The sequence below is a fragment of the Leptonotus elevatus genome, chromosome 8 (assembly GCF_054856555.1).
Source record: "Leptonotus elevatus isolate MCC_2025b chromosome 8, RoL_Lele_1.0, whole genome shotgun sequence".
NCBI lineage: Eukaryota > Metazoa > Chordata > Actinopteri > Syngnathiformes > Syngnathidae > Leptonotus > Leptonotus elevatus.
The window spans coordinates 22,861,330-22,888,273 of record NC_141246.1 but is presented as its reverse complement, the minus strand read 5'-3'; the positions used below and the strand labels follow the sequence as shown (position 1 = coordinate 22,888,273).

The 26,944-nt window shown below is 37.7% G+C and overlaps 2 protein-coding genes across 6 annotated transcripts; both read right to left on the bottom strand.

Annotated features, from left to right (window-relative positions):
• Positions 1-4,230: 4,230 nt before the first annotated feature.
• Positions 4,231-11,707, bottom strand: ccr7 (chemokine (C-C motif) receptor 7). 3 transcript variants are annotated; one of them, XM_086083131.1, is made up of 3 exons: positions 11,623-11,707; positions 6,986-7,035; positions 4,231-5,506 (listed from the first exon to the last, which is right to left on the bottom strand). In XM_086083131.1, exon 3 carries the CDS (start codon positions 5,465-5,467, stop codon positions 4,445-4,447), a length of 1,023 nt encoding a protein of 340 aa, XP_085939257.1. In that variant the 5' UTR covers positions 5,468-5,506; positions 6,986-7,035; positions 11,623-11,707; the 3' UTR covers positions 4,231-4,444. The 3 variants fall into 3 exon arrangements, with proteins under 3 accessions (XP_085939257.1, XP_085939256.1, XP_085939255.1); XM_086083130.1 differs by lacking the exon at positions 11,623-11,707 and adding an exon at positions 11,300-11,437; XM_086083129.1 differs by lacking the exon at positions 11,623-11,707 and adding an exon at positions 7,874-7,925.
• Positions 11,708-11,829: 122 nt separating this feature from the next.
• smarce1 (SWI/SNF related BAF chromatin remodeling complex subunit E1) lies at positions 11,830-21,710 on the bottom strand. Of its 3 annotated transcripts, none has more exons than XM_086083171.1 (11): positions 21,559-21,710; positions 20,614-20,662; positions 20,417-20,460; positions 20,112-20,216; positions 19,271-19,351; positions 18,847-18,978; positions 16,565-16,736; positions 14,870-15,042; positions 14,675-14,776; positions 14,079-14,331; positions 11,830-13,957 (listed from the first exon to the last, which is right to left on the bottom strand). In XM_086083171.1, exons 2-11 carry the CDS (start codon positions 20,618-20,620, stop codon positions 13,752-13,754), a joined length of 1,275 nt encoding a protein of 424 aa, XP_085939297.1. In that variant the 5' UTR covers positions 20,621-20,662; positions 21,559-21,710; the 3' UTR covers positions 11,830-13,751. The 3 variants fall into 3 exon arrangements, with proteins under 3 accessions (XP_085939297.1, XP_085939299.1, XP_085939298.1); XM_086083173.1 differs by having other exon boundaries at positions 14,115-14,331; XM_086083172.1 differs by having other exon boundaries at positions 20,118-20,216.
• Between the last annotated feature and the right edge of the window lie 5,234 nt (positions 21,711-26,944).

Genomic DNA, 26,944 nt, shown 5'->3' with positions numbered 1-26,944 from the left:
TGATACGTTGTATTTGCAAGTATTGCTAGTAGCTATTTTGAAGGGTATTTAAAAAAAAAAAGGTGTTTTTTACAAAACATTTTTGAGAAAGCAGGAAGTGAACTGTCTTGCTATGATCCCATTTCCTCAGTCTGGCATTGTAGTGCATTGGATCAGCCGGGTGCATTCGTTGGTCGAGGTGAGCGCCTGGAAGGACCGAAAATGTGTCATCGGGTCCACATTGCAGACAGCGTCTGAATGGACGTGGCAGAGATCAAAGGTCAAAAGCCGCAGAGCACAGTCTTCTCCTCCTGTGCCTACAAAAACCATGGTGCTCAACTTCCACAATGCCCAGTGACTGTGTACAAGCCTCATTACAGAGATGTCTCCTCTCATCGCTGATACCTGCTGAACTTTGTCTGACACAGCCGCCGCCCTGAACATTGACTTTTGAAAGCTGGTGGTCTGACTAGGATGCGACCCTTCAATCAGTGAAATGCTGCACGGTATATGCAAGGCATTTTTAATGTGTTGAATGGGGAACTGTGATCTATAGCAAGGTATTTCAGGAAATTGAAAACGACATATGTGAATTTGAAATGAGGGATTGAGAAAATTTATTTCAATCTATAGCCTACTAAATTTTTGCCTATATTTTTGGGAGAATCAGTTTCTGAATTGGTACAATGGGAATTTTATTAATATGATATGATACAATATACTTTTATTTTTCCCGTGAGGAACTTTTTCCTGGACTTCGTCCAGCTGCAGCTACAATATAGAAAAAAATAATAGAATAAAATGAGTAGTAATAAGTAAAAGACTAACTAAGAAGTTTTTACAGTGGTATATATTATTAATATATATATTATCTAAGTATATGTTTTATATATATAATATTGAACCATGCATCTTATCGTACTGAGTTGATGCTATTTAATAAATAATAGCGAGTTTGATGGTTAATTTTAGATTATTATTTTTTTCACAGCACTGTGATTTATGAATCCCAGAAATATTTTGTGTGCTGTGTTTTTTATGAGCCCCACTAATATGTAAAAGAGGTGAAGTTGATTAGCAGTTTGAAGATAATTTTTAGTTTGATTAAATCTAGGAAATGGTAGATATTTGTAAGTTTTGTGTAATTCGTATCCTTAATTAGATTAATATGATTACCTCTATTTTTTATGGCCCCAAAGTCATCATATATTAGTGTCTTAAATTGTATCTGCTTGTGCTCATTTTTATTGTAGTGTTTTGTAGCTCTTCCGTTTACCTCATAGCCTGATTTAGAGGGTTGTGTTATTTACGACGTCTTTTGAGTTATGAGGTCTCTATTTTATCCTCCCTTTATCTTGACGTGTTTGAAAAAATCAGTGGATCTTTGTCAAAATGAGGGAGTTTATGTTTAAGAAATTAACCAATGTAGACGAATTAGTAGATTAAAAAATGAAAAGGTTTTGAAGTGATAATCTACAGTTTGAATATGAAGAAATCTACCAGAGGAAATCGAGCGGAGCAAAGTAAGTCTGAAGCAAGCAAGGACAATAATGCATATTCGCCGGATGAGGGTAATTATATTATATTATATCTTTTATTTTAGAAAAATGTAATGTTTGGAGCCCAGTGTTTGCAAAAGAGTATAGATAATAGGAATATATGTGAGCTTTTTTTCCAGGATGTCACGATTCGGCCGGTCGTGGGATTCTGGGAAGAGAATATATGATATGCTAGTAAAATGATTCCTTTCAGGATGGTGAAAGGCACAGTTATGCAAATTTAGAACAAATTTAGTCGTGGTAAAAAAAAAAAAATACCTATTATTGAACAAAACCTATTTGAAAAATAAATATTTACAAGCTCTGTCTTATATTAATGAATGAGCGAATGTCATTCAACTCAATCAAAGGCTGGGCTCTATTTTAATGTCACAAAAATAGATATTTTCCTGTTCCAACAGCACAGGACCTACGGATCTTAACCAAATAACATTTATTAATCCCAACTAACAAAAACTATCAGGGTTTTTCCTCCAAATAAAATTTACGTGGGTTTATGAGAAGACTAAACATATTCCGCTCTCAGGTTGATGACGGAAAGGAGAGACAACATTCCACAACTGGTCTACAAGGCTGCCGGCTATCTCATCAACTGATGATCATCAATCTTATCACCTCCGACCTGGGAGCCACGTCAGCTGACCCAGTGTTCGGTTCTAGAGCGGCCGTTTGGACATCGTTTTGACATCATTCAACGGATCAAGTCAAGTGCCTTTTCCTGGGCAATCATTACGAGAATCACATTTGCAGGCAATCTATTCTGGGGTTCTGCAAAAAGCTGACAACGTCATCTTCTCATTCAACAAAGAACTTCATCACGAGATGGCTTCAAAGAACACATATTCGTCTGCCGATACATTGCGACACTTTTTAATGAACAACATTTTATGTTAAGCCTCACATATGCTATGCTTATTCCACTAAAAATCTTTTAAATGTATCAAATTGTTTTTTAATGTCATATGATTGCTAAACTACCTCCTCTCCTGCTAAAGGGCTAAACTATCTCCTCTCCTGCTAAAGGGATGTTTTAATGATAATTATTTCCACCACACAACCATTGAGAAAAAATTTTTTTAATGTGTTGAGCTCTCATGAGCTCAAATGAGGGAATGTTGAATTATTAACATTGTTTTTCAGTTTCAATTTATATTTTAGCCGTTTTGGATTTAGTTATAGCTGTGTAGCTCAATGAATAATATTGTCTATTGTATTCTTATCTGTCTCTTTCGCCTGAGAAGAAAAGGGCAACAAGTTTCTTTTCCATGTTATCTAGAAGGGAGTATAGCCTAGTACCGGTCTCAGCCGGTCGAAGTGAGACAGGCTGATTTATTATTGTTTGGGTCTAATCTGGTTTGTATTCCTGGGAACTTCTGCCTTTTTGTGAATGGGAGGAGACTTTTCGTATTCACCCACTTTTCAATAAATAATGATGTGCAGGAGAAGGGGGGACACACAATCTGAACCGAACACGGCTTGGGTGTCTTCATTTTGTGTGACCAGAAGCTTCTGTTATAATGATACCTTTGCAAAGGGACTTCTTCACCAGAATCTCACCATTCAGTTAATTGAACACGCAAAGAGTAGAATAAAAATATTGTCTACTCTAACAATTACTATTCATTTATTCTTCATCCTTGAAAACTTTTGAGTGGCTGCTTGAGACGTGAGGGAGTTGGGACACTAACTTTGTGTTGCGTCCTGCACACAACCTAACCAAGTAACACTGATTCAGTAATTGACTCACCTGATATGAAATGATCGCTACACAAGCAATGAGGAGGATCCCAAATTCTCCATCTCGTTGGTCACCCTTTTTATAGCTGCTGTGATCCATTGGCTACACACATCCTCACTTGGTAGCCTGATGCTCAATCCTTTTTTTTTTTTTGCCTCTTCTCGTTGTAGCAGCTGGTACACGACAGCTGTCAATTATTGTTAAAGCGTGGCGTTTGCCATTTACTCAAAGTTTTCTATGCTGCCAACATGGCTGCGCTAATGCCCATTTTGAGACGTGTGACGTCCGGATCTCCACTGAATGTTTAGCGCTGTTGAACTCTGACCTAGATAGCATTTAGCATTAGTTGAAAAAATAACACAGCCAGCAGTCACCAGATTCACTAATGATTAAATTTGTTGTAAATAGTTCCTACTGAGAATTTATTGTATATTTATTTTTTTTGTGAAATTGTAGTGATTTTGAAAATGTAGCCATCCTAGGTTTGCCACTTCTTTCTGTTAGCCATCTTGACATGTAGTCTTTTGCCGCAACAAGCCGACAAACTTTTGCCACCACGTCTGTTGCTGTTGATCAGATTGTGCGGTTTACTAGCATTTCCGTGCTCCCTTGGTTCAATAAAGTTTTCTTTGATTGCTTATCGCCTTGCTGTGTCTGCTTTGGGCTCCCCATTTCAGCATATTGTGACAATCCTAAAAACTGCATTATACAATAAACATTCAGTTTATTGATCACATTTTTAGTAAAGCATAAAGTACACAAATTAGTCATAGAACTATTTGTCTAGTTTAATATATTCGGTTTAGTACCTGTGAAGTTACAACATATAAAGCATATCTGAAGCACATTTTAGTTACATATATTGTACAGTTAGATATACATTTATAGGTTTTAAAAATCACATTGATTAAAGAATATGCACCAAAACCGTACTGAGAGACATCAAATCCAGACAAAACAGAAAGACGGGTTTTTCATAACAATACCATTATTTTTATTTGATTTCTAACTGTAATTCTGACTCAACTGCTGTGTTAACATGTTCAGCTTAATGAACAAATTCAGTTTACATCACCGCCGTGATAACAGAGCTCCATTTTAAAACGAGGACATCCTGTAGCTGTAGACTTAATTCTTAGTGGAGCTGCGTGAGAGGGAGTTGTCACTGTTAGGGTGAGAAAGTGGTGGTGGTGTTAGTGTCTAAGGCAGCAGAGCTTCTCCTCCTACTACACGAATACTTGAAGAACATCTCCTGGCTCATGCAACCCAATTTCTTGAGTAGCCTCAGGAGGTCATGGCGAAACTTAACACCAATAAAGGCATACACAAAAGGGTTGAGACAGCACCTTAGGAAGGCGACACACTGAGTGACATCGATGGCATACACAAGGTTGTTCTCATACGAGCAGTTTGTAGTGCCTCCGTTTGCGACCACAAGTGTGTACCAAAACAAGACCACATTGTAAGGAAGCTGACAGACCACAAAGACAACTACAACGACAAGAATCACCTTGATAGCCTTATTCCGCTCAAAGTTTTGAGCCTGACAAAGGGTCTGGATAATTTTACTGTAACAGCAGCTCATGACCAAGAGGGGAAGAGAAAATGCTACAACAATCTGGCTTGTCTGAATACTTATGCGAAGTGGATCAGAAGTACTGGAGAAAGGCGTACAGGTGTCGTTAATGACTGTGGTGTATTTCATGTCTGGTATGGAGACAATCAGAGCGAGGGCCCAGACAATAACAGATGACACTTTGCTGAAGAAAACGGCTTGGGAGCGGAGGCGGTGAGCAGAAACAGCCTTGGCTATGGCAAAGTACCTGTCCACGCTGATTAAACAGAGAAGGAACATGCTGCTATAGGAGGTGACCTTATAAACGGTGTGCATGATCTTGCATATCGCTATGCCCAGCATCCAGTTTGCCATGGAACTGGCTGCCCAAAATGGGAGTGACAACGCAAAGAGGAAATCGGCAAATGACAAGTTGAGCAGGTACACATCTGTCATGGTCTTCAGACGGTCAAAGTAGATGAATGTGAGGATGACCAAGAGGTTCCCGCTCAGTCCTGTGAAGCTGATGATGGAGTAGAAGGTTGGCATGAACCAGAGGCGGAACTGGCGGTTGTACACTTTGTCACAAGGCTGAGGAATGCCACTATAATCAAAGGTATAGGAACTGTAATCCATGAAGTCTGTCTCATTCTCTTCTTGTTGACATGAACAAGGCTGCAATCAAAACCGATTCAATGATTAAAATAGAGTTGCATTATTTTACTGAGGCACATTTTCGTAATAAAAAGAAATATCATGGTTAGATTAATTATAGAGCAGTAATCCTTTAAGCGTGGTACACGGACCACAACTGGTACACGGGCGCCCTCTACTGGCACTCAGTGTGTGCGCTATGTGGCAACGTTCTCAGCAATGAATGGATGAAATCATGGGCTCTCAAATGCCATCTTGCAACCAAACACACTGCACTAAAAGACATTCAAATGGATTTTTTTCCACTGAAAATGTTGACTTGTATTAATATACGTTTGCATTTTTAATCTTTAAATTAACACAGTACTGAAAGTTGACTGTCCTTCAATCGATTAGGCAATGTGTATAAACATTTGTAGTGCAAATATAAATAGTAACTGATTCCTTTAAAAAAAAATTAAGCTGATGAGTGATGACAAGTTTTGTGCAGTGTCATCTTGACTAGTCTTGGCTAGTGTAATGCACTGCACGTTTTAAGGTTTGACTTGTTTACTGGTCTATATTGCTATAAAAGTGATGTATTGCGTCGTCAAGTATTGCCATAATTTAGTTAGCGGTACTAGTCAGATTTCATGTCTTCCCTTCCAGAAAAAAAAAAAAAAAAAAAAAGCATGCCAGCCTCCAAAAGGGGTCAAAGAAAAGCTCTATGGCCATCAACCGTGATTGTGAAAGTAAACAAATGTACTGTACTGGATTTTTAAAAAAAAAAAAATTATTCACTAATCCAGGGTGTAGCCTACCCAAGAATCCTCTTTGATACGCTTCAGCTGAGCAATAACACTGAATAGGACGTGTTTAGAAAATGGATGGATGGATGGATGGATGGATGGATGGATGAATGGATGAATGGATGAATGGATAGATGGATGGATGGATGAATGGATGGATGGATGGATGGATGGATGTTTTTCCCATGTTGTCCGAGGAGTTGTTTACTTTCATTTGCTCTTTGAGCGGATAGAATTGCCCCACCACCCCAGAATGAAAAATAGTAGTACCTCCATTTTGCATTATCCTGTGGAACCACACAATATTTTTGGTGTTATTGTCTTGCATTGTGTTTTAATGACAGTAATCATTAGAGATTAACTGGTTACTAGAAGGACAGAGCATGAATATCTCCAGTCAAACAAACAGAGATATGTAAACTCAAACCATTGACAGCCACATTCACACCTAGGGCAATTTTAAGTCTTCAATTAGTTTATCTTGCATGGTTTTGCAGTGAAAACCGATGCCGACGTGGTAAAAGCATGCTAAGACCGTGTAGAAAGTTCTTCTAAGCCAAAATTCAAATCCAGAACCCGTGACTATGAGGTATATACGTTACATGAGTCATAAACACAAATATAGAGCTAACAATTTTTTCCCTCACTTTTGTTAACAACTTTCCACCTTGAGCGCCAATTTTTGTAATGTTTTGTGAGGAAAGTGTCTTACCTTGAAAATAATTGACCATATGAGGAAAATGGGCAGAAAACTCTGAACATCTGAAAAGAGAAAGTATATATTTTTACCATCAACTTCTTTCACAAACAAAAGAGATTTCTTGTTATCTTATATTGGCATGTAACTTATCTCCTCTACTTTTTGTACTTTAAGGATTCTTATAATATTCAAATTTAATTTATTTCATGAGTTTCAAGCTCTACTTGCCATAATGCATTATTTCCAGTCGGCCATGTGTATTTTGGAGCATAATATATTGTAATTTAAAAAAATATTACACATGTATTAAGGTTGAAGTGACTGACAAGTTGACCTCATCAAAGTTACAAAGGCGTTTAGAATAATATGCCTCCAAATTATGTTAGGTTTATTTACGTTTTATATTCATTATTATAGCTGATGAAAACAATCCCTTCTTGGGAAACATATGCTACTGAAGAAATGTTAAATTAGTCAGAAAAAAAGGTTGCATTACCATTTAGGAGAGGTTTTCAAATAACTCTTTAACCAAAGCTTTAAATAGGGGCAACATTTTACAATGCAACAATAAACTGCATGGGGTTTTGTCAATGGAACCGCAGTAACTGAGAGAAGTGTGCAGTATAACACTTAATACTGAAACCTGACAATATCTATAAATGACTAGTTAGGATTTGGGTTGTCCATGATACAATATTACAAGACATACACACACAGAAAAAGTTTTAGCTATGCCTTTAACTTAAATCTCACATTTCCTCTGAAAATAAATATTATTATTAGAATAGTCACATTTTCTCAACTTGCTCCTCTTCCCTATATGATGCAAATCCACAACAATAAATAACAGCTTATAATAACATTGTAATATTCTATCAAATAAATTGCTGGTTTACTTACAGCTGATAAAAGTCATGTTGACGGGGAGCAGGCGGTTAAGCTACGAAACAAGAAGAGCTTTTTGCTCGCATCAAGTGGTTTCATTTGGTTAAAAAAAAGGGTGGGGGGAACTACTGAAACTAGTGAAATCAAAATTACTGAAATCTTCTCATCAGCCTTAAAGTAGCTGGCATATATGCTCTATACAATTTTGTGTTACTTATCACTGCTAGATATTATCCAAATTTGTGTGATTAAAAAAAACAAAAAGCAAAAACAACAACAACACAGTGTCATGTTCAAGCATCACTCGTGACAAGTATAGGCATTAAATGTGATAAACATATATACAATATAAAAATAGCAAGATTGAATGAGAATAATTGCTAGCTTTCTTTTAAAGTTATAATTATTGCTATAAACATTCATAGAGAACCAAAGAAGGAACACAGGCAACATAATATTTTGAGGAAGTTTATGTAAATTAGTATTGTATTATGATTCATGTTAGTGGCGCTATGCCGCTCAGTGCAGTGGTTTGTATTAAGATAAGCTTATCTTTCTCTGCTGCACAGCAAATAAGTCAAATAAAATCTGCAAATCTTCTCAGAGACCTACAATCTATAACTGTAGCTGTGTTTGTGGGTTTTATCTTACACTTTCAGCAGCGCAACCCACAAGGTACAAAGCACAAAAGGCGCAATGCATTAATCCCGTTGCAACAACTAAATCAACTGCCTACAACTTCACAATAAGTAGTCAAATAAAGATAATCTGATTTGATCTTATCTATCACACACAAAAATCAACATTATGATTGTGAAAATTAGCAAATATAAGAATTTCAAGAAGCCTCTCCTTGTTAGAGTGCAGAAGTAAGCAAGCGTGGTCCTCGAAAACCGCAGTCCTGGGTGTTTTAGATGTCTCCCTCCGCCAACACAGGTGAGTCAAATGATCAGTTCAAACATACTCTGGAGAAGTCTGATAATGATCCTCACCTGTAATGGTGGAGGGAGACATCTAAAACACGCTGCGTCTCTTGAGTACCAGGGCTGCCTACCCCTGCTATAGTAGAACAATGATGAGAAAACAGAATAGTCAATCCCTAAATCACAAACTATATTATTACCAGTGATTGTAAAAAATCTGATTTTGGATGAGCGTAAACATAATGCACAACAAAACATTTTTCAGCTGGTATTTCCAGCTGCTTGTTGCTGGAGCCTGGACCACTGATAAATAGCGTCCAAATCAGATTGACAACATCATAACGGTCAAAATGACCATAAAGTTGAGCATCATCGGTAAAAAGCCTAACCGAAAGAATTGAAATTATTAGTGAAAGTAAGAAAAAGTGTATACTGTAAAAAATAAAAAATTAATTGTAAAACGGGGGGAATCATAGTTACTTGGAAAAAACCTAGTAAAGTTTTTTCACTCAGAAATTCCAAGAAAATTTTACAAAGAGAGTATTGAGTACATTTTACCAGTTTATTTGAAAAAGTTACCGTACTCAAGCAATGAGGAACAAACTCAATTCTGGGGGCCACTCTATCACCTGTGCTATGCCACTCGTTTGCCATTATACTGCATTGCTGCTGTGTCCGAAATGAGACCAAAAAATGCTCTTGGAGGTACCAGCAGAAGCAGCATGGCTCAGGTGGCTGTTAGTATGTTCCTCAACTTTTGAGTAGCTTTTTTTTTTTTTTTTTAGAAACAGGTCAAATGTATATATATATATTTTTTTTAACTTACGTAGAATCTCTGAGTGAAAAAGCTTTAGGGCCTACTAGGTTTTTTCAAGTATTTTTTTTTACAGTGTAGGGCCAATTATGGACCGCAAAGGGCGGACATTCCTGCCGTGGCAGCACCAATTATGGTCATAAGGGTCTAGCTGCAGACGATGGGCGAGTGGAGCACCACCGGAAACACGTGACTTCGAGCTTTTTTTAAGCAACTTTTTTTTAAACAAATAAACAACTTTATAAACTACCTATTTAGTAAATTTGAACAAAACCGTATACAAAACATGTAGAAAATTTGAATATAAACAATGTATACAACATCAACAACACAACTCCATCGGAAACGTGTTGCCTCTGAACGAAGCCTGACGTACAGACGTACACATGTACAACGTTCTTAAATCAACTGTGATTTAAATGTCAACCTTTGTTTTTTGTTTTTTAAGGAAAATTAACATTTTGAAAGGACATTGAGGAGGGTTAAAACAAATCAAGCCTTGTTGGTATTTGATAATTTGAAGAATTTATTGTCTGATTAGACCTCTTTTTTGTTTTGTTTACCTTTTGTCTTGCTCGGATGCACGGTTGTATGTTGTGTTGTGTGCTCAGTTTGCAATTCCCATGTTCTATGGAGAAAGACTTAGATGCTGGTTTTTGGATTAACTCAATTAACTGCCATAAATTCAAAAAATTAATTAATTAATTAAAAATTCGGGGCATCAGGCGATTAAAATGTTTAATCGTAATTAATCACATGACTTCACTAGTTAACACATGAATATATCACACATTTTATAACTGTTCTAATTAAGCGTACAATAAAAAAAAATTCTAGGTTTTCATACTCTTGTTAACAAAAGTGGAAAAACATCTGAAACTAATACAAATAGTCCAAATTAATTTTTGATCTTCATAGCTGTCAATGGCAGTGAATGAATTAAGTGAATTAATTAAAAAAAAAAAAAAGATAAAAAATTAATGGCCTTAGGCGGTTCAAATTTTTCATCGTAACTCACGATTAATCACAATTTTTTTATCTGTTCTAAATGCACAATAACAGTTTTTTTTATAGGTTATTATTCCCTTTGTTAACAAAAGTGGGAAAAAAATGTTAAACCAATACAAATAGTAAAAATAAAATAAAATAGACTTTTAAAGCCGTCATTGGCAGTGAATGATTTAATTGGGGGTTAATTGTATATCAAAATTTCAAATTTTTGTGTATTATTACACTATAACGCCACTGCGTATTATCCTGAAACTTGTTTTCAATTGCACGTGACGCGTTATTCATTTGTTTGCACCTAAATAAAAAGTTAGGAGTACTTAATTGAGAGTTATTTCAAAATTTTCAAGTACTTGCATTCGAGCCATAAGTTTTAAAATGCTTGAATTTGCAAGAGCGGGATTTCAAATGGGAAGGTGCTGTGCCTGTTAATGACACCGATCTACAAAGATGTTAAATAACAAATAGGTGTTGTGAACTGGACTCCGCTTTTGTTACTTAATATTTCCATCACAACATAAATCAGATTCCATCCACCTTATTTAATTGTTCGGACAAACAAACAGGAAGCGTATAACACACGATGTACTGCAATTACGCTACATTCGCCATTCGGTGGTGCTGCGCTACAACTTTTACGTTCAAAAGGGAGTGACGTGTTCCGGTGACGCCAAAAATCTAACTAGAGGTGCTCACCTTGCATTTGTAATTTTATTCAACCGCATTTTCTTTCCCTCTCCGTCAACCATGTGTCAAATAAACTTTTAAATGTATTTGTAAGATAATAGGAAATCACAAAATGTAAAGCTTCATTGCTACCCAGCCTGCCATCCACAACCGGAGCCACGTGGCCAACTTAATGTAAAAAAGTTAAACGGAAGCACAGAACTCTTAAGGTGTGTGCGCGTGCATCGAGTATGGCTGGCGGGCGGGCCGATGGCAATTCTAAGATCCCACGATGGTCAGAGCGAGGCCCTACCTGAAATGATTTTAAATGTGTAATGATTTAAGAGAGATACCCCAAATCCTAGCTGTATCCTTGCTGGTAAAGTTCAGTCAAGCGTCAAGTATTGCCGAAGACCACCAAGGTAAAGTGCAGTGCCTGTTTCCTCATGTGCCAAGTAGCTAGCTTCTTCAATGGTCAGGTCAAAATTCAGAGAAAAAAATAATTCCACTTTTGCCCAGTTGTTAGAATAAATAATTAAAATAAAGATAGCGGGTTTTTTAATAATTAAAAAAGTTTATTGGCAAAAATGCATACAGAAAAAATTGCTTCAAGACTTCGTATTCTGGACTGTTCATGCTGCTGTATGAGGTGAATATTCTTATTCAAGCAAACCTCGTACGCTGTATGACCGATATCGACTCAATATCTTTAGGTTTTGAGCATGATCTGCTCTTGACTTGATTGACAGCTATTAAACTTGAGAACACTGGTTATCTGATCATTGTACAGCACTGATGACTGTGTGATATATCTAACACGGCTATGGACTAGGATAACAAATTAAGAACGATTAGCTAGCTTTACTACACTACTAGGGACAAAAAATATATTCTAGTCAACATGGTACCAATACAAAATAGTAAACAGTGTCTCCTGCCAACATCGCACAGCTCGTGACCAACAAAGTTATTTGTATTAAAAAATTATACTACAACACATACATACACAAACACTTGATTCACATGATGTTGTTTAACATGTGATCAGATTTGATTCGCAATAGAATGGGAGTTACGAATTGATACTCGCTGAAATGAGCTTAGGGCAGTTGTGGATGAAATATGGTTACTTCAGATAGGAAATGATAGGTGGCAAACTGCATGAGCATCCAGCAGATGAAAAGTCCAATAGTTCAGAGACCTAAGGATGGGTACCAAAGAATTTGTGATGGGAAAATGAAGGTTCATGAACCACTTGCAATATTTTTTTCACTCCTCTAGATGGTGTTCTAGTGCAATAGAAATTGATTAAATTTCCACTGCATCTTTGGAAAAAAACATATCACAAGTAGTTCATGAAGCTTCATTTTACCATCACTAACCGTAGATGGTATATTTGTTGGGTAAGTACCAATTGTGAGGTCAGTATTTCCGAGCACTGATTCACATGAAATCAAACGGTACCATGTTTCAGTTCTTAAGTGTGCGTCTTTCTAAAATTGTGTCTGTGCGAGGGTGGTTCTTGAACCCCATTAAGCCCCGCCAGGATTTTATTGGATATTCCAAAATATATTTATAAATTACTTTTTTAGCCCACCCCCCTTTGCAACGGGAGAGATAATAATAATAAATAATAATAATACTACTGGAGCTGTTCCTGCAGAGGACTTTGTTTTACACTTTGTATTTTGTAATAGGGCTGGGGGGAGGGGGAATTGAATAATCGATAATTTTCCTTTTCGAGCCAGATACAAATTCATAAACCCATAAATCAATAATTTTTTATCTATTTTTCCCATAAATTCATTAGAATTTTTTATTTTAAAGGCCATTTTTTTCATCTTACAATTTTCTTGAAATTTACTGTTCACATGAGTTTAAAAGTATATTCTTACTTTTATGAAAAACCTGACTTATTGCACTTGAAGACAATTCAGAATGTTTTTCATTTATATTTACAATTGCTAAATTATAATTTAAAAAATATGTTCATCTCATCCTTGCTGATATCAAGGTTAGTGTCACACTTAAGTGATTAAAAAACTTGTTTCTTTCATTCATAAACTAAATCATTTAACCAGTTGCTGCCTCCGCAAACTTTAATTTGAAATGTAAATGTCTGTGGAGTTTTTATCATGTCTTTGATATTTAAGAAGAATTGATGTTCCATAATTAATCAATATCGGATTAAAGTGAAGTGAGTTGGGAAAAGTTTAAATCGAACTCTTGTGAATCGAAATCTAATCGATTCAGGAAATTAGAAATCTCTACCCAGCCCTATTTTGTAATATTAATTTGTTTGTATTATTCATACTTTATTCATTGTAAAATATTATACCTTTATTTTTACTTCATCCTCTTTCGCTCATACTAAAAATTGGTACCGTTTGAGTACCGGTATCAATTCCCAGGTAACGTGATTTGGAACCAAACCGGTTCAATTCTCAAAGGTACCCATCCCTATCAAAGACAAGCGTGTGACTCAGTGGGTTGATCTTGCTCTGCTGGAACCTTCAGATGGCTCGCTGGTCAGAGCATCTTCTGTCTGAGCAGAAGTGGTTTCTGAACCCGTGTTACTGTCACTGGTTCCCTCCTCCATGGCTCCCTCCAGGACACTTTCCTTGTCCTCCGAGGCCCCCTCTTCGCTGCCAGGCTGTTCCTGAAGTTCCTCTGCAGCCTTCTGCTTCCCTGCAGCATTGGAACAGAAGGAAAACAACATTTATGAAAGAGAAAACACCTGGTGGTAGAAAATAGGGTTTGTTCTGTGAGCCAGACATTTTGATTAGTCATGACTAGTTATATGGCTCACCTGATGGCTCTTTGCTGATCAACTCACTGTTCTCACCTCCCTTGTTGGTACTGTCACTGAGAGTATTTGGCTGGGCTTTGCCATGTTTTTCTTCTTCTGCTGCTGCTACCGGCACACAGGTGGGGGCCTCTTTAGTTCCTCTGTCCACTGCATCTTTCTCCCGCTCAGCCATCCGTTTGCGGGCTGCCTCTTCGGCTGCTGAGATCTCGGCAGAAATCTTCTCCATGTCCACTTCCACTTTCATACAGCAAAGCTGAAAAGGACATTTGATCAAGTTCATCAAAAGCCTCATATTAACATTTTACAGTATGCTATCAAAGAACAATGGACATAAGATGAGACAAAAGGCGCCACCTGTCTTAAATCGTTGACAGGCAGCCAAAAAATGCTGCATTTAATTCCAGAGAAACAAATGGCAGATTACAGCTATTAGACTGCTACAACATGTGGATGAATTGAACAGAAGCTTATGGCTCAAGGCAAATGTAGGCTGGAACTTTATCAGAGCTGCTCACTGTACAGTTAAACATGCAAAATGGGCCTGGAGTGGGAGTGTTTCAACAATATTTGATGGAGGGGGAAAAAAGAGGCCATACTCTTTTGAGCTCATTTGTGAATGAATCTGTGGCTTCAATGAATTTTCGTTTCTTATCCTGGTGGCGATCTTCAATTTGAAGCAACTCTGCTTCCAACTTTCTCTGTGGTAGGAGACAAGAGGCAACAGTTAGCAAATACGACTAACGTTATATGACCTATGTATGCATGCATTACAAGCCAAAACGTGAATATACCTGGTGAACCATCAAAGACTGGACCTGACGTTTCAGGACCTGCATACGGGCAGTTGTGACAACAGACCGCACATCAGGCACGACACTCTCACTGAGAATCTCACTGATCAGACGGTGGTTGCGCTGGAAACGGGCTGCTGCAGAGTGCTTTATTGAAAAGCCATCATCATAATCTAGGAAGACATGGACGGAAAAAATATATACGTTAACTAAAGCCTTCAAAAGTATATTTGTGCAGCTTCAGTAAACCTTGATGAAAATTACAGAAATTTTGCAAAAGGCGTAATGTTTAAATAGTGCCACTGGTAATGTACCTGTGTGGTGTGCATCTCTCCACAAAGACAACTCTGTACGGTTTTCTATACGCTGGGTGCCAAACGATTCAAGGATGGTTCAATTAGAAAGTGGAACGATTCTATTTGGTACGGCTCAGTTCGAGAGGGTAAGACAATGGCTTTTTGTCGTCATTTTACATACATTTGAAATAACTTGACAATTCTATACAGGGGTGTCAAACTCATATTAGCTCAGGAAAATATATTACCATGTGGGCCAGACCGGTAAAATCATGGTATATAACTTCAAAACAATTGGCGTCAGTTATACTCAGATATTCGCTATTTGCAGGCCAGCCATAAATTGCAGGGCTCAACTGTTAATATTTTGTTCAAAAAAAATAAATGCAAATGACACATCAACACTTAGGCCATATGAGTTCCGGGCATGTTGTATCTACCTGTTTTGCATATATATTATATTATATATTGTTCCCAGAATGCATTGCATGGTACAGTTCTAGGGCATTAATCCATGTCATAATGTGTGTCACGTTCAGCACATTAATGTTTGATTTATGTTGGTCTATGTTTTTATTTTACTTTTTTTTCTCAACAAACCCTAACTTTAGGTTGTGTGTAATCTTAGGATTACTTGTGAAATGACAAATTTATAAGTTTTGATTTTGGCCGTCAGATTAATTTAATTGGTCCGACATTCCTTCTTTTTTTTAAAAGAGCAAGTCGTGGACCCTTTAAGAAACTCATCTGGCCCACTGGCCGCAAGTTTGACACCCATGATTTAAATATATTTCAAAGTGGAACGATTTAATTTGGTTCAATTAGATGCACTCACATCTTCCCCCCCAAAAATCCAAATAAATAATAATAATTTCCGGTTCAAATGGTTTTTTGTTACTACTACAGAGATAAGCAAATAATCGACTCAACATACTGATGCTAACCTGACATTCTTGAGTTATCTAATTGTGACGTTTCAACGGAATAAATTGTGTTGCTAAGGTTAATCTATTTACAAACATCAAGTAATGAATCACAATAGGCATGTAGCCTTTGGGAGCACTAATGCTGTTATCTTCCACCGTCAGCCATCTACATTCTGGGCAAGTACCATTTCCTCGAAATGGGTGTAACTCATGTTAACATTTTATTCTTGTGTGTGCGTGTGCATGTGTGTGCGTTTAAACGGGAACAAAAAGAATGTTCATTTTGCAGAACCTGCAAGCTGTGCATGACATTTGGCTGCTCAAAAATAGACGCAATTGCCAAATAAAAAAAAAAAAGTTAATATAGTGGTACCTGCGGAAAACACAAGTACAGTTTGTGTGGTCCTGCTAAAGTAATTGCAGCACTGTGCTGTAAATTGTGGTGAAAAACAAATGAAGCCAAGTGGCCTTACCATCTGGATCCTCAGCTGGCTGAATACTCATGTATGGCTCGCCCTTGTCCAGTCTAGACTGCCGCTGACGGCTCTCTTCTTCTAGTGCTGCTTCAGCGCGGCTTTTTGCATTGACGTAGGCCAGGTAAGCTGGCGAGTTGTGATAGGCCTTCATGCTTTCATTATATTCAATCTATGTTGGAGATGACAGAAATTACCAGGTGAAGGCAAGCAAGCGCACACCAGATAAATCTAGATAAGGAAAGAGGTTATGCAGGATTGTTATACAGGAAGCAATGATGACTGGAGGGACCCACAACTGCTGGAGACACATCAGTCTACACAACTCATCAAAATGCCAGGTTTTTGTAATAGGAGTCCAAAATAAGTTATTTCAAATGTTTTTCTGCACAAATTGGAAAAAAAAACATTGGGGGGGGGAGTAGGAATAATGTAGTTACAAATTGAACACTCTTATAATTGGTGATATATTTAAACTGAATAATACTCAAGCCCATGTTAAATGGGAGCCAACACACACATGCCACCATTTAAAGTGTCGCTAATATTAACACCAAAATTATTGCAGCTGTTTTAGTAGGCTTTCCCAACAGTTTGAGGGCACAAATACAGTCTGCAGATAACTTAAACAGCATTAGAGGGATTTATTCATCAGCAAGGAGAAGAGTACAAAAGATTTCCAAAGCATTTAAGTATGAAGACACAGTGAAGACAATCAAGTGGAGAAAAGTCACAGCAGTGATATTAGGAGCTGGATGTTGATCCATAATTGGTGAAGAACAGAGATGTTTTATACTACCGCACTTTTGTTTTTCAGGCCGATACCAGCACGAATACTCATTGCTACCATGTACCAATTCCACTAGTACTTTTGACACAAAACCTATATATATATACATGTATATCGCATTTTCATTAAAATTGTGTGAAATTGCAATTTTGTATTCTTCTCATTTCTAGCCCCTGGTCGTAAAATAGCCACGAGGGTATTGCCGCAGTCGCGAGTACCGATACCTTGAAATAAGGCCTGGTATCAGTACTCACCCAGCCCTAGTGAAAAGAAGGGTGGGAGCCCTATGTAATGGCTTACAGGCATAACATCACCCTCAACTGTGGCTGTTGCTCTTGGCAAACCTTTTGTATGTTGAACAGTGCGAACCGCTGCATTATGGCCAGTGTAATTTGTGATGTCACAGAACTTTTTGATAAAAGTTGCATACACCCCGCTTCAACACATCGAAAGAAGTACCTGAATCTCTTAGTTTCTGGCACCAGCTCCCTAAAGGCTTGTCGTGTCCACCCCTGTTTTCTATCCAGTGCTCTTTGTTTTTAAGACCCTTGTCAATTAGAATGTCTTCTACCTGGTTACATGAATTTACTCTCCATTTTATCTCACTATGGTGAAACTACCGTCAACTTGGATGCTAAGACTACTCTGAAATAACGGTCACGCTACAACTTGGCGGAGGAAAAAACAAAACAAAAAGAGTGCAGCAAGTTTTTCCCCCTCTTCTCAGACATGGTGTTGAAATACTTTAAGCCCTGCCACAATGATATTGACCCATATTATTTCAACATGATGTGTTTGTTTTTTAAACTTTAGTTGGCTTTTTGTTTTATGATCTTAATTTTTATTTATATTTTTTAAACCTAACCTTTTTCACCAGATGCCAAGCACCTGAAAACTGTGTGATTGGGACAGCTTTAGTCAGATGAAACCAAGCTCGAACTTTTTAAAATCATAATTCCAAAAATATTGTGTGTTTAATGCAAAAGGCCATCACACCAAATGAACACCATACCCACATTGTAGCAGATTATGGCCATCATGGTAGGTTCCATGGAGGGAATAAGACAGTTTTAACTAAAAGTTGGTATTAGCTCAAAATCTTCAGGCCTCTGATAGAAACCAAAAACATGTAAGGAACAGGCTACTAGTATATCTGAACTTTATTTTGGGAAACACAAAAACATTTTCAATTATGGCAGGTGTGCTGACTCCCATTTACCAGAGCTTAAATGCAATTGGTTAATTCTGAACACAGCCCATTTATAAATGGGTGTTCACATTTGTGCAACTATCATCCTTTATTCAAATGAGTGATACAAGTGTTAGATCTCAATAACAGTAGAAAAAGTTGAGAGTTTAATTACTGTGGTTTCATTGTTTTTATATCACACAAAAATAGTATTTAAACAGGGGTGAGTAGACTTTATATCCACTGTATCTCGTGGCCATCAGTCATAGCAGACCCATAAACATTCCTTGTAAAACAACCAACCTTCTCTGCTTCGTAGTCATTCAAATAATCCTGTTTCTCTTCATCAGTGAGGTCCCTCCACATGCCACCGATTATCTTCCCAATTTCCCATAGCTTCAGATCGGGATTGGAGGCTTTTACTTGATCCCAAACCTGATGATGAGAACCAGACATGGGGGTGGGATTGGGTTGGGTTGGGTTGGAGGGGCTATAAGTGGTTATCTCTTTGCAGAGAGGTCACAAACCAGAGGAGGCCGTGTGCTATATAAAAGGACAGCCCTAACTGTGTCCTGGCTTAATTTTACAACACCTATCTTGATAAGCAAACACTGACATTACAAACATTGTTTATATTTTACAGACTCAGAAGTGATCACAGTATCCATGTGTTCCAAATGTGCACATGATGATGCAAAACATATTTCAGAGAGTGTGCAGTACGTACCTTACGACTGTATCTCATATATGGCATCAAGGGCTTATCAGGTGGCTTGGGTGGTTTTGGAATATTTATTCCAGAGGAATTCTGAGAAAATAAAACAGCAAACGAGAGAGCCTATGATATCTGTCTGTGAAACCAGGATAACTTTAAACAAGCTAACTAATGTTTGAGGGTCTGCAGTGCAAGTCTGAAAAAAATACTTGGAATTGAGCACAAACACAATCAAAACAATTTATAATCACTTAAAAGATAGCAAAGTGGCAGTGCCATACCACACGATACAAAAATTCACTACACAAACAAACAAAAAAAGGAAAGGAAATATTTCTAAAGCTGAGATTTACCAGCTGTGGGAGACAACAGCATTATTAGCGTTAGCCAAGCACAGCTTTCATGCAGCGACTGAATTAGCGTGAAGCAGCCGAAGTCATGCCAAGCAGCAAGCGTATGATGCCATGACAACGGGAATGGCATGGGTTACTTAACATGACTGTTGGAAATGCAGCATTTCAAGGCATGTGGTGTTTGAATACACAGCTGGATGTTAAGCCAGCCGCACTATTATGAAGTCAGAATCCAGCAAAAGCAGTTTGGAATGCAGCGTTTCAGACTCTGTTTTATGTATGGGATCATACTAATAATCTGCTGCATGCAATATATTCAAACAAAGTATAGGCAAGTCTTGTGAATGGATGCATTTTGTTTTTATTTTATTTTATCTATTTATGGAGGGGGTGCTCACAGGGGCTTAAGACAAATATTCCTTTCAAACTAGCAAACCAACTCATTAGCAGTGTATTAAATTTACTGGTTGTTTTTGTTTTGGCTATGACAATATTCATACCGTTACCCGACTGTTGCTGCTTTGACTCCCTCCCAGTCTGTAGTTGTTGTAGGCCAGATGGCTGTAAGGGTTGTACCCCACAAATCCTGCAGTATTGGGCATTTGCTAATGGAAACAAATGAGACAGAAACACAAATGAGAAATGGCTTAAAGATAGGAAAGAAACCAATAAAGCAAATGGTAAATGAGAGCAAAATAAGTGGCAGTAGGATATAATATTTTGGTATAGTGGGAAAATCTATGGAAATATCCATAAATTAGATACAAAGTCATTATTACAGGTAAATATGTTCAACTATACTTACAGTTGTAGGTGCAGGGGGAGGTGGGGGAGCATAAGATGGCCTCTCTGGAAAAAAAAAGTTATACTGCTGTACACCAGACATTCATTCACACTGGGTTACAATTAGTTGACTTGAACTGAATTGCTATTATTGCATGTATCAAAGGCAGATCCACCACCCTAAAAAAATATTTATATATTTTTTTAAAGTTTCCTTACTTGACATCTTGGAACAGATACAGGTTTTAGTCCAATCCAGTCATCAGTTCTGTAACATACATTTAGGACTACGTGTAAATGTATACAAGGAAGTTTTCCAAACGCTTTGACATCATTATCGAGGCGGTCAACACCCGACAGCGTCAGGTAAGGGGTTCGAATCCCGCGTTATACTTTTTTTAAACTAGTTTATTGACAACAGCCTTTATACAAAAATAAAAATAAATTAAAAAAAACAAATAAGAGAAAAGAAAGAAAACCGTGAAAAGACGCAAAAGGCAGGAACCACGCCCAGTGGTAGGGTTAGATGTTAGATTATAAAAATAACTAGATACATTCATTACTCAGTCGCGATTGACCAATCAAAGCCTGTCACGGCAAAATAGCCACTGCCTTTTGAAAACGCAAGCTCCAATGAATGAGTGCCGGCTCAAATGAGCGTATGAGACAATGTCGTGCCAGACTGGGATGTTTAATACAATAAATTCACACTTACTTGTTTAATGATAGCAATCAGTGAATGCGTGGTATTATCACTGTGGTAATTATTGTAGAAAACGGTTCGTTCTTGTGGTATGGAAAGTAACCCACTTATGCTAAGCTAACAAACTAGCAATTAAGTCAGACAATAACAATGGGACGATTGCGTGTAAACCTAGAGTTGAAAGAGTTAGTAGAAATCTCTACATCCGACACCGGAAATTTGCCAATAGTGAATTAACAGAGTTAGGCATTAGGTACCGTTGGTGTGTAAAAAAGGAAACGTACAATGAGGACTAATGGTCAGACTATGAAGCTAGCAAATGCGTTTTGCTAGCATACTAGCTAGCTTTGCTAGCGTGCTAAGTAGCTGCACCGACGTCGCTGCAACTTGAGTTATAACGTGCCAATCAAACGATTTCCTATCAGGTAGTTCTAATAATACACATTGAGCGGGAAACTCACCCAAAACGCCGAGTCCCCTCCACTGTATGAGCTGCTTTGACTCGAATGTTAACCCGCTAGCAAGTGCAGATCACCAGGTTTCATTCACACATTAACGAAAGAAAAGGCGTCACTCTCTGAGAAGCCTCTATAACCGCCCACAAGCACACGCATGTATGTACGCACGCACGCACGCACATTACCACCCCGCCTCCAAATGTTTTCATTTCGTTGTTTTCTGATCATGCAACAATATATGATATTAAATGCTATTATATTAATTGCTGTTGAGAGAAAAAGAGAGGCATTAATCAACACAGCAAATGAAAACATAATTCTAATACACAACATTAGATTTGATTAAACTGCCTCAGTATTTCAACAGAATAGTACTAAACTGACTTTTTTTTAATACTGTACCTTGCTGTTGGAGAAATCGATGTTTCTCTTCTCGATGCTCCAGTGTTATTAGAAGTGAAATGCTTTGCATTCTTTTCACATTTTTGGAGAGCTGCCCCAGGTCCGTAGTCGTAATAGTGTGCTCCCTTAATATAAACAACCGAAGGCTCTCTGGATTTAGCCTACATCTCTATCCGTTCAACCTGAATAAAACTTGTTTTAGTTATGATAATAGATTGTGTTCACTGTGGTCCTCTGGTACATTGGGAAATAACAAAGGATGGGTGCAAGTGCCTTTCATTTTTGCTTGACCTGTAGGCATATCCTTAAAATTATAGCATTTTTCTTGAATTCAGGCCCCCCACCCAAAAAAAATTTCAGTCACGTGATCAGTATTTGTCTGCCATGTTGGCGGTTGAGATTGGGAGCATCTAATGCTGCATTTCATGAAAGTGGGAAATCTAAGTTTTCCAACCTCCGACCAGGAAATCTACCTTGGAATGCCACTCAAACGGGGGAGGTCCTAGTTGCGAAGTCGGAGAATAAATATATAGCCTACCACAACTTTACTGAGTTGCTTCTATCCCATACTCGACAATGATGGCGGCTGACCCCCATGAAGACAAAGACCATAAATAGACAATTATAAAAAATGAGTCAAATGATGAAGCCAACGAACCAGCTGACACATGTATGCAAGGGGTCTCAAACTCAATTTGTATGAGGGCCACTGGAATTAAAGTCTGGGTGTGTATCAGCTGCATCAAGTATTCCACCAAAAAAAGGGTTCCAGTATTCAAAAAGTAAGACTAATCCAATCTCAATCTTTATTAATAACAGTTCAGAACATAAATGGTTCTTCAGAACAAGATTGGTCGTCCCGGTCCTCTCTCATCTCCCTCATATTTGCATACCAAAAACAAAAACAAAAAAAACATTTGTTTTCTTGAAATTGTTTGTTCTCTTCTCCAACTTCTCTCTACACAGCAGATTTTGAAACAGGCATGACTGGGACTCCACTTGGCGTCACTTCAGAATTACATTTTGCCTAAATCTGTCAAGAGCCTGAGCTAGTAGCTCATGAGTGATTAAAACAAACAAACAAACAAACAAACACACACACACACACACACACACACACACACACACACACACACACACAGAATTAAAGGTGGACGCTGCACTCACATGAAACTTTGTCGTCCTGCGAGTCCTCAGCGAGTTTGAGCTCTCTGATGTAGGCTCTGTGCTTGCTTCAATAATAATGGAAGCACATTAGTTACTAGCTAGATTTAATGAAGCTAACAAAGACAACCAGTTTCAAGCAAGCTAGTTATTATGAAGTCAAGTAGTGACTAGCTAGCTAAATATAGATGACTCATTACTAACCTGACTGGATTGGCCATCTGGCATAGAGGGCAGATGCCTGGTGGGCCAGTGTCTTTTGGGGCAGATGCAGTGCTATTCAATTATTATTTTCCTCCATGTTGCCCCAAGAGGCCAACCCACAATTTAGAAGGAGCAGCTAATTAATCGAATTACTATATACACAGCAAACTGAACCAATCAACATCAGTGACATGTGGTAGGATCTGAATAAAAACTGTATAAGAATCTGTCAACAAAATAAAGCTTTTGATTTTTGCATTCAAGGTCAATTATATCCATTATTTTCACACCATAGGAAGCAAACAGCATGGCTGAGAAATAATCAGGTGTTTACCATCCACACTCATGGTTTCATGAAATAAAATGCACACATATTCAGAACCTTGCTCAACACATTCATAATACAAGCAGGAACAACCCTAAATAAAAAAGCAGTTTACAATTGTGAAGAATTAAGAGATTTATGTGTCATTATGCTTTTTTTTATATGATTTGAATAACTGCGGGACATTAATCGCAGCATGCAAAACATGTCGGCTCTGATTGACTGTTAGCTATCAAATGCAAATCAGGGCATGAGAGAGACGTACACTCTAAGCAACAGCAAATAAAATGGCATTATCTAGTAAGTTAATCTCACTAAAATGTTGATTTTTACCTAGACTTGATCCTGTTTGTATTATGAGTGTGTTGAGCAAGGTGATTTCTGAGTAATAGAGAGGATTGCGAGCATGCACACGTGTGCAAGCGTACACATGGTTTAAGTCAAAATGCCAGTGATGATTTAGTTTTTTGTTTTTTTGCCAGTCCACCTCTGATTACAAGCAAGACAGTTATAATAGTTAACTAGTGACTAATGAGCTTACTACAATAAAGCAAGTTACTAACTATCCATTAATGCATCATATAACTCTTTTTTTTTTTTTTTAAGTCTTATGAACCTCAAAGTGTTAAACATGTTACCTCAGACCTTAGCACCTGCCGCAGATCTCTCAGCTGCAATTCAGATCATATGTGTTGCTGGAGCTGATTTGCAAAGGCTACTCTTACTGTTCCCATGCTACAAATAAGTACCTGCACTGTTTAGATGCATTATTCAATTTCCCAAGGAGAATATAGGCCTAAGTCACTCTGATGTCACAATTATTTATGTGAGACATGCATAGTTATGCCCCATTTGCCATGTGAAGGAGAAAACTGTTGGTTTATAAAACTTAAAGCTTTATTGAATTCCTTGTACTCCAAAATGTATACTTTGACACCAAATTTGTCATGATATCAACAACAGAAGCAAACATATGGGCTCCAGAGTATTTTTGGTGACTTGGCGGCCATTTTTTTTGAGAAAAAAAGTCAATTTCTAATACTAAGTGTAATCTAACTTGCGTCTTAGGATAAATTTATTGTATGACCCTAAGGTACGTCCATACCAAAGGGGACCTTTGCATCATGACTTTAGGTCAAAGGCCTTTTTTGGGGGGTAACATCTGTACTTCGACTCTCTTTGATGTTTACATTTGTTTGATTATCTTAAACATTAACGTCAAGAAGCTATGCCCCCCCCCCCCCCAAAGAGAATTTGAGCAAATACTTTTTCACAGCACTTTATACAGTATATTCAGTGTGATTGACAGGTGTACAGTCCAGGGTGTACACCACCTCTTTCCCAAAGTCAGTTCGGATACACTCCAGCACACCCACGACCCTGGTGAGCTGTACAGAGAATGGATGGAAGGATAATAGCTGTAAATGTTCATCTTTTGAAAATGTTATACCGCAATACAGGTTTCATGTCAAAGAAGGAAGCCAAACACATATCACTCCAAAAAAGTTTAAAAACTCCAAAACATCTTCAAACTTAATGCTTGGATCACACATAGTTGAAATACAATAGTAAGGCTAATCTAATCTGCTATTCAGCCTTAACACGCACACACACTTACACACACACACAGGGCCTCTCACAGGCACAGCTGTGGATGCCCAGGGGCAGATAGCGGGCCTGTGACATTTTAAATCAATCGGTGGATGGCCAAAAAAGCTGTTCTTCTAATGCAGATACAACCACAGTTCTTAAGCCTCCAGAGCTCCCCAAAATGGACCCACTTACTGGAACTAAGCAGACTTGAAAGTTTATTCTGGTGCTGGCCAATAGAAGTATTTTTAGAAGCTGCTGAGGTCAGGATATTATGATGTATCATTCCAGAGGTTTTCCTTGAACACTTGCTGCAAGTATAATTAAACTGTTTTTACCGGTCCTCACAAAGTATGACACACATCCCCAATAAGCCATAGCAAGTACACAATTTATTTATTATGACTCTTCTGAATCCAACATCTTTCTGCACACTTACTATGGAAATGAATGTACCAAAGTATGTCAGTGAGTGTTGCTGGAGAAATAAGAAGCGTGACATATTTCAGAATAAAATCTACAGAAAAGTGGATTTCATATCTATTGAGGCTAAAAGCAGACAGATCTCAAGATAAGGCTGAGTTAAACAACAACTGTGTCGCTCTCTCTCATCCTGGGAATTGCAATCCCGCAAAATAATCCCCATTTTTAATACAGGCACATGTAAACGGATTAGGTGTTGATTTTTCCTGTACTGTCGGTAATAGAACAATTGCCACGGGCAAACACAAAATGCTATGTGAAAGATGAAAACAAAATAAGTTCATATTGCCTGGTACGAATGCATGCTGTGTTCACTTTGTGTAAATCAATGAAACATCACAGAGCTCCCAGTATCCCAGCGTAAACTACCTACCAAGATGTCAAGTTGAAGTTACCCAGCTAATATTAATAAGATCAAGATAAACTTAGCAAGTTATGTACAACAAAGAGCTTCACAAAAATAAACGGACTGAGCACAGAATGACTTTGTTTGGTCATATTTTACAGATTGTCACTGGCATCCTCTTTTGCTCCTACATGACGACATAACCGAGTTAGTGGATGTTAGAGACCTTTCCCTCCGCCTTCCATTTGAGGATGCACCATTTTCTTAATAGGGACTGGTCTGGAGAAATATTACGGCCAGTCCATCACCTTTATGCTGAGCTTTTGGAGACACGTTTGGTCAGCCCATCACACTTAAAGCCAGGATCTCACTGAGCGGTGAATGCTGGCGAGAATATTTTGCATTTTGAACTGATTTCGGGTTAGTAAAAGATGGCAAACGTGTTTACAAACAGCTTTACTTCGCACAAACAGGTTTTCTTGTCGCAAGGACATTTTGAACTTGTAAATAAAGAACATATCCTTTATTAAGGCTTTTTCTGAAATTGTATTTACTTTCACTTGCATTTAAGTTGTTGTTGTTTTGATACATAAATTACAAATGAGCGAGCTTTAATCCAACCAAAAGGTTCTTATATTTTAACTATTAAAAGGACATAAATAATAATAATCATGTCCAACTTGGATTTTTTTTTTTTTTAAATCATTCAAAAAGTAGTAGTGAGTGTGGTGGGTAAAATCCTATAATTGTAAATGTGTTTTGGAAATATTGTTGTGACACATTGTTTTTAAGCAATACATGACCTGGGGTGTATTTGACAAAGCAGGTTTAGTGAGAACTCTGGGTCAAGAAACCCTGAAATGTGAGGAAAATCT